Genomic DNA, 12,263 nt, shown 5'->3' with positions numbered 1-12,263 from the left:
TGTAAGCTGGCTTTACTTGTGGCTGCTGTGCTGCATCTGTTGAGTACTCTTTTTCCAGAGCTAAAAATGGCTACACCGAGATGGGAGAGAATAACAGTCTCTAGGCAGCAGGTGCATTCAGTGATCTATGGTAATGCACCCAATCTGTGAACCATTGCAGAGGATACATCTTTGAAGTGAATTTTAGCAGCCTCAAAAGTCATTTATAATGGGCTGGATTGGCACCCCACCATTTGCCCTGCCCCAGCACAACACAGAGTCTTCACTGTGGCTTTGAGACTCTCTGTTCAGTTTCTGCTTTGACCTTGCTCCCTGGGAAACTGGGAGGGGCGGCGGGAAATAGAGGAGGAATAAGCTGTACTGAGCCTTTTCCTAGCACAGCTTGCTCCTCACTCAGCACTTTGCTCTACTACACTGGCTGTTCCTTGTGGGGCAAAGCATGTCTCCACTTGCGTGTGTGGCCCTGCGGTGCCTGCTATCTCCTGTGCATTGTGACTGGCAATGCAGCCCATTGAGGGACTAAGCATACACCCATACCCCATCCTTCTGCTGTGTGAATGCATGGACTAGCATGAGCCCAGAATGGTTTAAATTGTGTGACTATTTGTGGAACGTATTTGGATGATTTTCTCCAGCATCAAAGGGGAAATTCTGTCCCCCAACTCTGCATGCTCCCAAAGGGCACAGAGGGAGATTTGCTGCAGGTTCTTGTAGCCCATAGTCGGGGGTCTGTACCACAGGTGAATGCACTGCCCAGGTACCCTTACCCTACTGCAAAGGAAGGGAGACCACCATGTCAAAAGGCTACTGCAGTCCTGCGACTATCGTGGCATCCATAGAGCCTCATGAGAAGGCACAGGATTTTTCCTTGCCCTTCTCATGGAAGAACCGCACAGCCCTGAGTCTATCTGTCTGAGCTGATGCACTGTGAATTTACTCAAAGGCTATTCAATGTGTTTTCAAGTCATATTGTTCAGTTTACTGTATCTGGAATGAAACCTTGGCATGTTATATATACATCCAGAGCTTTATTTATTTCTTTATTTTGCAGTGAATAATCAATATTTCCTGCTTCCTGTGAATGAAAGGAGATAGTTGTACAGTCAGCTTGTTTTTGTCACCTACAAACCATTGTACTTCTGCTACCGATTGCTTTTGTATTCCTAGCTCTGCCACTGACCTGTTGTCTGACCTTGGGCAGGTCATTTTAGGGCTTGAATTTTCAAATATAGGTGTCTAAATACAGGTAGCCGGAGTTACGTCTACATTGCAGTAAAACATTAGCGGCTGGCCCATGTCAGCGGACTCGGTCTCAGAGGGCTCAGGCTGTGGGCTATAATTATGGACGGTTAGACTCCATCTCGTGGTTTTCAGTGGACGTGGCCACAGCAGGGGTGAGTGGTTAGTATAGACCGTAAAGCACTGCCCAAATAGATACACAGTTAGACATGCAGGCTCAGGCTGGAGACTGGGATCCCATGAAAGGGAGCCCAAACATGTACAGTGCAACTTTATAGCCCTACAAGCCAAGCCTTGCAAGTCCAAGTCAGCTGACATGGGCCAGCTGAGGATGTCTTATGGCAGTGTACTGTAAACAGACCCTAAGAACATATGTGGGTTTTTAGAATGTGCCTACCACCTTCCTCTAAAAATCAGGCCTATTAAGATTTCTCAGGATGGGCACCAGAAAATTGAGGTACCCTAAATCACATTAGGAAGTTTGAACCCCTATATGGATACTTCTCTGAAGCTTGTCTCTGTTGTAACTAGAGGTGAATGATGTCAACTTGGGAGAAAATTGTCCAACTTTGCTAAGCCCAAGGGCTGATCTGCCCCTCATGCAGCACCTCTGAGTGGAGTGATTCATCACTGTAGAGTCTCAGGGCACTGAACAGCTGCTAGTTTATTTGGCACATGTTACAATGAGGAGTCATGCTGCCTTTCTGCCTCGACAGGGAAGTTTCTCATTAAGGGCCCCATCCTGAAAGGTGCTGATCACTCTCAACTCCTAGTGAAATTGTTCTGAAGGGAATTTCTGTCTGCCTTGTGAGGTCAGACTTCTCAGTGGAATTTTGACACTTTTTCCCTTTGTTGTTTTCAGAGCAATTGTTTCACTTGTTCACCTCTTTCTCTTTCTCTCTCTCTCTCTTTCTTGATTGCAGAGGTGGTAAGAATGAACCAGAACCAGAGCAACCCATTCCTCGAAAGGTGCAGATTCGTTCTCTCCCTTCCCTGGAGGACATTGATCCAGACGTGTTAGACAGCATGCACTCGTTAGGCTGCTTCCGCGACCGAAATAAACTCTTACAGGATCTGTTGTCGGAAGAGTATGCATTCCCTCATTCGTAAAATCGGTTTCATGTCAGAGGGTTATAGTGCTCAGAGGCTCAGCAATGGGATGTGGAGCCTTTCACTTCTAGAGCTCGGATGCAAACATGGCCCAGATTGAGCGTGTCATTTCCCCTTTCCTGGCTGTTCAATGTTAATGAGTTGGGAGAGTGAGGGAGATCTCAGCGCATTTCTGAAAGCATTGGTGCCCCCATCATATAAATTACCACTGCAACTGGCATCCTGGTTACAGAGATCAGGGTCTGAGCAGCCCACTGAGGGTAGAATTGCCTCTCTCAATCTCCAGAGTTGATATCTGCAGGTGAGCGTTTATACGCACCAAGTTGGAAATACCCTGTGCTGTGCCCACATCTGTTGGTAAATAAAATACTTATGACGGCTTTCCTAAGCGTTGTGAGGGATTGTCTAATGCATAGGTTCCCAAAGTGGGGGACATTAAGAAATTCATGGGGGGATACGAAGCAACCCAGTCCCCTTCCTTTCCCCCTCCCCTGCCCCCGGTCAATCCCTGACCCCCAAAGAAAGAGCCTGGTTCATCTGGTAAAAAATTTCAGAAAATATCATGTGAAATGTCCAGTATTTTCTGTTTTTCCTGGCTCAGGTGTCCACCAGAACATGCGCAGCTCGGGCTGGCTGGGCAGGGGGAGGATGGAGAATCCCAGCCAGACTTCAAAATAGCCACCTTAAAAGGGCAATGCCTGCTCTGCTCTTAAAAGGGCAACCATTTTTTTTCCTCAACAAGTTTTGCTGCTTTTTGGGGGGTGGGGGGAGGGTTTCTCAAAAATCAAAAAGGGGGAGTGATGCCGAAAAGTTTGGGAACCACTGGTCTAATGGGCACCAGAGTAGGAGTCAAGTGTTGTAGCTTCAGTTCCTGACTCAAACACAAGCTTCCTTCATGACCATCGGCCACTCATTTGTATTCAAACTGAGCTTCAGTTCCTTATCTGTAAAATGGTGGTACGCCTCCTTTCCTAAAAGGATCCTTGGGGGGATCAAATCTATTGATGTTGTCAAGGCACTCAGATACTGTGGTGCCAGGGCCAGATAAGAAAAGAGATAATTAGATTTGGGTTATTTGGAGCATTTGTAACTCTTTGTGTTTGATGGGGAAGAGTCATCTGCACTATTTTTTCTGTCATCTGCAGCCAATTAGAAGGTTTCTTCCTTCATTTTTTTTCAGAGAAAACCAAGAAAAAATGATTTATTTTCTTCTTCTTGATCGGAAAGAGAGGTATCCCAGCCATGAGGACGAGGACCTGCCCCCTCGGAATGAAATAGGTATATCAAACATAATCGCCATCACCATTTCAGTCTGTCCCTACTTTCCTTTTGTTGGCATTCTCCTTCCCCTCTTTGACTGACATGAGCTATGATAGTACTGAGGTTCTGTGAGGCTCCAACAACCTGAGGATGCCAGCTCTGCTGTGGACCTAAATGTAAAAGATCTGACTCTCAGCTACACACCTCTCTGGCAGTGTAACAGGCCTTTGTATTTACTTCACACTGCTAGTGTGGTGTGAAGGAGCTTTCGCTAACTAAGAATTCAGAACACAGTCTAGAGTGTAGACCCTCTCCGCCATCTGAAATATAAGCACAGAAAGAGGGGTAGTTAATCAGTTAGACAAGGTAGTTAATCAGTTAGACAAGGTATTTCTGCTCAGTAGCTTGTCCGTTAGGTCCCAATTTTCTGTAGACTTAGTTTTACACAGGTAGGTATTCCCAGTGAAGTCAATAGATTGGCCACACGTGTTCAGATTAGTATGCATTTAAGTCTTTGTAGGATCAGGATCTTTCAAGGAAATGACAGCGGTCATCTCCTCCTGAACATCAGGAAACCTGCCGTAAATGTTAAAAGCAGGTAAAACAAAAAACAAAAAAAGTCTGAAAAATTGGAAACTTAAACTTTGCTAAAGAGCTGGCCACAAAATTGGAGTGTGTTCATGAAAATGTCAGTTTTTTCCATATTTCAAAAATGTCAAGGAATATTTTTGAGACAGTTTTAAAACCAGAAATATTTCAAAACATTTGGAGAAAAATCCACAAAATGGCATTCTAATTTTCTCTCTCTTTTTTTTATTAATTTTGAAATTCAACATTTTGGTGAAAATGTTTTTAAAAAAAAAATGTGAAAAATGTTGACGCGCTTTATTTTTCTTGTATTTGGATTTGTCAGTGTGTTCATCAGATTTCAATGAAAAAGAGCACAGGGGAAAATTGGCAAGTACCATAGATTTAGGCATACATGTACATATACACGATACTCAGAGATATATATGTGAAGGAGAGATGGTGGTGAATTAGAAAAGTTTAATCAGTCTGAAATGCAGCTGACCACATTTTAGTTACATTGGCCATGCCAAATAAGTCCCACTCCACTAACTACACCACACAGCTTATTATTGAGTGTATTTTAAATATTTTAGAACAATTTTCAAATATGTTTATTGGGCTTATACACTGAATCCCTTTGTCTATGTAGCCAAGTACTCCTATACCACTGTAGTGCACCAGTAGTACTATTGTTACTTATTATTTGCATTGGGAAGCCACATAGGCCAGACCACACTATGCTGCATCTGTACAAACACAGAATAAAAAGACATTCCCAGCTCCAAAGAGCTTATGGTCTAAGGCTATGGATACACTTGCACTTGATTGAGAAAATGTTTGTCCTTCACAGGTGTTTAAGCCTGAATGACAAAAGTTTTGCTGCAGCACATGCACGTGTGAGTGGGGCTTTATAGGAGGAAGTGTTTTATTGGCAAATGTACCAAAAAACAGGATTCAAACATGTCGACTTTTAGCACTGTGTCGACACAGCCTTGTAGCTAAAAGCTGCGTTCCCTAAGTGCTATCAACTCACTATGCATGACTCAAAGAAAATCAAAACTATGCATCTATAACATTTTAAGTAAAGGACCTGAAAATAACATTTTTATACATAGTGATGTTGTGTTTTTAGGTCTAGTATTTCTTGACCTTCAGGGCTAGAAGCATATGCTGCCTATCCTATTGAAATGCGTGGACTCTCCCTGTTCTGCTGTTTGATGAAATATTGAACCTTAAATCTGTCACTGCTCTAAGACTCATGTTTTAGGCCTCAAATCTGTGCAGTTTTTCCAAGAAATCTCATATATGGAAGAAACTATAAAACACTTACCTGGCAGGCTGATTTTTAACAATGTGACCTGCTTGAAGCTGCAGGGAGTTTGGAATGTAGTTTATCACATGCCTCTGTAATTTATCTATTTAATCACATGTATATCACTATCACATACGTTTTGTGTCTGTGTGTATGTGTGTGTGTGTCCCCTCCTGTGTTCCGACAGCAACTCATTGATTTTTGACTTGGATAAGTGGTTTTGCAATACAGGGACAGGGCTCCCCTATGTCACAGAAGGTGCATCTATGCTCACTGTTATTTCGAGATAATTTCGAAATAACGGACGGCTTATTCCGAAATCTGTAAACCTCATTCTACGAGGAATAACGCCTATTCTGAAATAGCTATTTTGACATAAGACATGTGTAGATACACCACTGCTGCTATTTCAAAATAGCCCCTCACCAGGGCCATTCTAAGTTATTCCTCCTCAGTGCCTCCTGGGGCTCTAAATCGAGATAGCACATCTACATTAGGGAAGCCTGCCTCAGATTAATTTTGAGGCTTCCCCGCAGTGTAGACGTGATATTTCGAAATAAGCTTTTTCTGGAATAGCTTCTTTCGAAACAGCCATGCAGTGTAGACATACCCTCTAGATACTTTTTCTGTTGAACAGTAGTAGTTGAGGTAACTGAATTGTTACCTCCCATGAATTGAAAATTATGCCCTAAATATGTCTTCCCATTTCCCAGTCCTGTACTCCCAAAACATTTTCACTTGCTGGTTCATATACTGGATTAGAATTTTCTACGCAGGGTGAGAAAGTGTTCCCCATTAGAGGTAGGCTGTCTTTGAGCCAGATATACCATTGTGCTGAGACAGCACATTGTAGAATCCTCAAGCATTATTATTTGAGTGTTAGTCAGATCTACTTTCTTTCCCAGAGGGGGTTTCCGTCGCCTCTGCTCCCAGCAGTGTCTCTGGGAACATGGGGCAAAGTTTAATTAAGAGTAATCATGCTTCTGATGAATATCTTGTCATTAGCCATTAGCAGTGGCCTTGCACAAAGAGAGAAGAGGAAGGGCAAAGGGAAATGATAATGGATTTAATCATAGCTGCTTTGAGAGGCGACATTCCTCAGAGATGCCTGTTGCCTGAGCACTGGTCAAATAGGCGTACATGCGCACATACTGAGCTCTTCCTGTTTCTTTGAACATTATGGTTTGGGAAGAATAAATGCAAGCTGTGAACATAGGCTTCTGAATTGCAGCTGACACTAACAGGGAAATTGGACTCTAGATAAACTATTCTTCCCTTCCTGGTTTCCTTTTTGGGGTTGTTTCACTCTGGGTGCCAATATCTCTTTCTCAGAGAGGTAGGAAAAGAGCTTTTCTTTTTCATCATTTGAATCAAAGTTCTGTTACTTTTCTCCCTGCAAAGCTTTACCAGGAGCAGAAGTGCACACACAGGGAAACTTCCTCCTTTTTCTCTCCACGTGGCTGTGTAATCTTGTTGGTTGGTGATTTGTTAACCCAGGTTTAGCTTCTGCAGGGAGGGTTTCTCCCCTGACTTTGGAGGGTGCATTGGAACTGGGAGGTTGGAAGCTGAGAGACAAGCTGACGTGTCTTCTCTTGCATCCCAGGAAACTTCAGTGCAAAACGGAGCTTTTAAGTGGAAAATGTGGTGGAAGGTAGGGAAGCTGTGAGGAGTCTGCAGGGCTAGCCCTCCTACTGTGGAGTTCTTTGTACAGTAAAACGTGTGTGGTTCCACACAGCTTCCTCCAAATCTCCAGCAGCCTTGCCTCAAGTCTGCATAACCATGACACATTCCGGCTTGCCTCCAACTTGCTTGCAGCTTTCTTCAGCCTGGGGCAGGATAACTGTATTTAATTATGACTGCAAGCTAGTTCCTTTGTCATCAGCACCAGAAAGACAGATCCCAAAAGGAAGTACCTTCCTTGCAGATTGAGCACACCACAGATCGATCTCTACTTCGATCTGTAAGACAGTATGGCTGAACGTTCAGTATGTGTCCATCCATGGTATTCCTACGCATCACCTAAGCTTTTGGTGACAACCTGAATGGCATCCTGTCGCAATATTCCTTGGTTAATATGCTTCGTAATTCCTTGGTCCAAATATATCTATACCAGTGAAGAAAAACACCAAACTGAAGTAAGATTCACTGACCTGTAATTCCCAGGATCGCCCTTAACCCCCCTTTTTTTTGAGGTGCAACATATGCTGCCTTCCAGCCCTCTGACATAGTAACTGCTTTTAAGGAGAGATTCAATATTTTAGTTAGCAGCTCCCCCACTTTATCTTTGTCTTTCCACAGAAGTCTTAGGACTTTTTGCTGTTAGGAATTTGTTCCAGCTCCTCCTTTTTTGACATTTTTGCCTCTTTAATATGTTTTAAAAAGAGGTTTGAGGTAGCTATTGTCCCAGCATCTTGTGTGGTGTAGTTGAATGCAAAGCAATCATTTAGCTTCTCAACAACATCTCTATCTTCTTTCATTGCTCCTGTTACTTCCTGATGGTTCAGCTGACCCACTGTCCCATCCAGGGTTCCCTCTAAGCTGCGTGCCTGCACGGTCGCACACTAGAAATTTTAGGCCCGCCCACCTCATTTGCAGAGCCGTGCAACAGCCCTCACCACCAGGGCTGGCCTTACCATGAGGGGAACTGAGGCAGCCGACTCAGGTGCCAGACTGTGGGGGGGTGCCACTAGGACACAGAAAATTGTGTAGAAAATTGTGTCTGCTGCTGGCGCATATGTATTCTCTCTGCAGTACCATGAGAGGAATAGAACAGGAAGAAGGAAGAATTGAGACCTTTCAAAGTTTTGGCCCAATCGAGGGGACATGGGGACGTCATTTGAGCTCCCTGCCTCAGTGCCAAAATGTTGTGGGCTGGACCTGCTCACCACCATCACTTTCCTGCTAGAACGGAAGGTGAGGGGTGGAGGTGGCAGTAGTCTGTAGGATTGCCAGGTGTCCGGTTTTCACCCAGACAGTCCAGTATTTGCGGGCGCCATCCAGTAAAAAAAAAACAGGAAATACCGGACATGAGGTGGTTGTGAGTGCATTGGGATGGGGAGACTGGGGGGCCTGGCCCAGGGGGTGGGGTGGATGCATTGGTAGTTAGTGTGTGGTCCCAAACTGGAGGGAGTGGTGCAACTTTTGCTTAACAACTTTGGCTCCCCTTGCTTAACAACTTTGGTCTCCCCCCTTTTTTTCCCTCGACAGTATTTTTTCCTGCTGCTTTATTTATTTATTTATTTATTTATTTATTTATTTATTTATTTATTTTGGCGGGGTGTTGGGGTGTTTGGTATTTTTTGTTAAACCATCTGGCAACCCTAGTGGTCTGGTGGGTTCTGGCCAGGCTGCATAGCGGCAGACAGCTTCCCCACTTTGCTCCGGCTGGAGCTGGGGCAGCCTCAGTGGGTGGAACTCTACGGCCAGCTGGCCGGGCTGTGTAGCGGTGGGGCAGCTGCCCCCCTTTGAGGGTTTAGTTGCAGGGCACAGCCAGGCTCCCTCACATATCAGACACCTTGTAGAGGGACTTTCCTGCAAGCGTAGACCACTCTGCATTGCCCAAAACTCCTGAGAGGGAGGTATTGTGTATAGAAAAATCCTAACCAATGATTCGCTGCAAACAGTCAAGTGATGAACTTCAGTTTCCCACACAGTGGTCAGATAAGAGGTCAGGAGCATTGTCATTCAGTGCATGTGTAAGTGAGTCCAGCATGTGTATGGCTGTCTGGTGGTGAGCTGCAGAAAGGTCAATTAATTTTAAGGCTTGGGACTTGTAGACAGGAAATATAAAAGGAATAAAAGTATCATTACATGCTGTCTGAATGCTTGTCTAAAATGGATCTGAACTCTCTCCCTGCTAATCAGTGTTAAATGTAAATATTTTCCTTTAGCTTTCTGAAAGGGAAATGCACTTAGGCTAAGTCTACACTATGAACTTTTTGTGGAATAGGCAATGCAAATGAAGTGCTCATCAGCAGCTTCGTGTGCTTCATTTGCATAGTCTCTTCCGATCCTTTTTGCGCAAGAGGTTTTTGCGCAAAAACAAGCGGTGTGGACGTGTCTGTTTTGAGCAAAAACTCCCTTTGCGCAAGATCTGTATACCTCCTTTTGGGTCTAAAAAAAGCTGCCACTCACTACTTCACAAGTTAACTATATCTTATTTTTGGTGAAAGTAAAGATTTGTTTCAGGTGCTCACATTTTACTTGGTCTATGTACTTTTGACCAACATATTGATTCTCACCTTACCAATCGTCAATTTTCCAAAAGCTAGTTTAAGATAATATTAAAATTGTATTTACATTTTGTCTACAAAGCTAAGATTTCATGTATTTTCAATGTTTCCCCCCTTTTTTTTTTAAATTTAAATTTTGAAAGCTTTACTTGCTCCAGTTGCATTAAGCATTTAGAAGCCAGGAAATATGCATTAGGGGGTTGGGGACTCAGTTGGAAGGAAAGTGTAAGGGCTGAATGGGGCACTGTGGAGAAGTTAGGGGGATAGGGGGCACAATGCAGGGTTAGTGGTAAAGGGCACAGAATGGGGGTGTAGGGGTTGGGGAGTCCATGGATGCAGGAACGGTGGGAGCAAAGCTGGGTGACAAGTTGGGTGGTTTTCAGGGTGGGTGGGTGCAGGGTCATGCACCTTGTTAATTAACCCTTGTTTTAGTACTTTTTTCCTTACATAATTTAAATTGTATATATAATTTTGTTAGTAACTGCGGGGTGCCACAGTGGCACACATCCGAACAAGTGCACGTGACATCAATATTGGTGCACAAGAAAAAACTCACTCTGCTCATGGATGGAAAATCTTAGAGGGAACACTGGTCCCGTCCACAAACTTTCTGCTTCTAATATATTTGCAATATGTCTCATAATTTGTGTCTTTGGCTAATTCTTCTTCATAGTCTCTCTTAGCTCTCTGCTAATGCCCAGATTACATTTGACTTGCTATACTTAGTGTTCCATATTATGGATGTCACCTGGGCTGGATTTCCCTCTGCTGAAAGTCTCCTATTTCAATCTGGTTTGGCTCAAATCCCCCCCTTGAACCTTGCCATTTAATGAGACCAAGCTTCTTCCTCCCTTCTTGTTTCCTTTGTTGTTGAGGGTTAGTCAGACCTTGTGTGGCTCTGTTACTCTGCCAAAATAACCCCCAAGCCACATTGGAGGATTATCCTTTCCTTGCTTTTGAGATTGCCTCTCTCAGACTGGCTTAGTCTTTTATTTTATTTTTAAGTCCCCCTTTCTCAAGTTTATTGTTCCCAGGCAAGTCTTTGATATCATCCCTTTGCTGAAAACATTGAACCTAATCATTATCCGGTCACTGTCGCTTAGTGACCCAGCTTCGGTTACTTTTTGAACCAACAGTAGTATGTTACGCAAGACTATGCGGAGAACAGCCTCTCTTCTTCACTTAGCTGTTCACTTCATTAAAACTGTCAAGAAATTATTTCGGTTAACCTTGTTCCAATGTCACATTTGATCAGTTCATACGAGTACAATTGAAGTCATTCACTATTATTGTTCTATTGAATTTTGCTGCCTGTGTGAGCCATTGGTTGGGTTTTCTGTTTTCTTTTTTTAACAGAAGAAATATTATTGTTAATAATAAACAATAAAAATGGTCGGACTTCATTGTGCTCCACATTGTTTGCACATATAATAAATAATAGTTCCTATTTCATAAGGCTTGTGGTCTAGAGCAGTGGTTCTCAAACTTTTGAACTGGTGACCTCTTTCACATAGCAAGCCTCTGAGTATGACCTCCCCTTTCTACATTAAAAATACTTGTAGATACTTAACACCATTATAACGGCTGGGTGCAACGTGGGGTGTGGGGGTAGAGGCTGATGGCTCGCAACCCCCTCCATGTAATAACTTCATGACCCTCTAAGAGCTGCCAAACCCTAAATTGAGAACCCTTTATCTACAAGACAAGACATAAGAGAGAGGTGAAACAAGCAAGGGGGCGGAGATGGCAATGAAGGATAGGGTAACAAAAATGAATAAATATTTATGATGATGATGATAGTCTATGTATTAATTATTATTATTATCATCAGAGATGTTAAATCTGACTTCCCCTGGTTTAATGACAGGCACTTTTTATGGGGGAAGGGTCTCAGAGAACATTTTCTGTGAGTTCACCGATCTCAGTGGAAGAGGAATAACATATCCTCTCTAAGGCAGGGGCGGACAATAATTTTTGATGATGGGGGGCTACACCAGGAATGTGGTAAGTGGTCAAGGGCCGCATTCTTCCATGACATTCATGGAGGAGGTGCGTTGTCTGGGATGGAGGATGAGTGCAGAAGGGAGCCTGGGATAAGGGATTGGAGTACAGGAGGAGGGTGTGGAAGGAGGGGGGTTGTGACCTAGAGCAGGAGTGCATAAGGGAGTGCAGGGATTTGGGTTGTGACTGGGAGTAGGGAATTGAGGTGCAAGGTCTGGGAGGGGAGAGTGACCTGTAGGAGGAGTGTGGAAGAGAGTGCAGGGGCTGGGGTGCAGGAGGCAGGCTCTGTCCGGGAGTCACTTACCTGTGCAGCTTCCAGCCAGCAGCCCAGCTGGTTCCTCAGCCAGAGTCACTGCCTTCCATGCCCCTGCGCCAGTTCTGGCCTACAAACAGGCAGCTCCTATTGGCCAGAAAGGGCAAGACTTTGCTGGGGGCAGGGGCAGTGCTAGAAGCCTTTCTCCCCTTCCCCCCGGGCTTGCAGCATTTAGAGAGCTGCTCAGAGCAGTGTGTGGGGGCAGCGTAGGCAGGGAACCTGGTGG

At 44.1% G+C, this 12,263-nt stretch overlaps 1 protein-coding gene across 9 annotated transcripts in view; it reads left to right on the top strand.

The window, feature by feature from the left end:
- BRSK2 (BR serine/threonine kinase 2) overlaps positions 1-12,263 on the top strand; it is a 502,809-nt gene that overhangs the window by 429,519 nt on the left and 61,027 nt on the right. For all 9 annotated transcript variants that reach the window (XM_089778681.1, XM_089778682.1, XM_075928205.2 and 6 more), the window contains 2 exons: positions 2,163-2,327; positions 3,530-3,627. In XM_089778681.1, the coding sequence (XP_089634807.1) occupies positions 2,163-2,327; positions 3,530-3,627 (263 nt within the window). The remainder of the gene's footprint in view (positions 1-2,162; positions 2,328-3,529; positions 3,628-12,263) is intronic.

This window comes from Pelodiscus sinensis, chromosome 5, assembly GCF_052426305.1.
Source record: "Pelodiscus sinensis isolate ZL-2025 chromosome 5, ASM5242630v1, whole genome shotgun sequence".
Lineage (NCBI taxonomy): Eukaryota > Metazoa > Chordata > Testudines > Trionychidae > Pelodiscus > Pelodiscus sinensis.
This window is presented reverse-complemented; position numbering and strand designations above follow the sequence as displayed.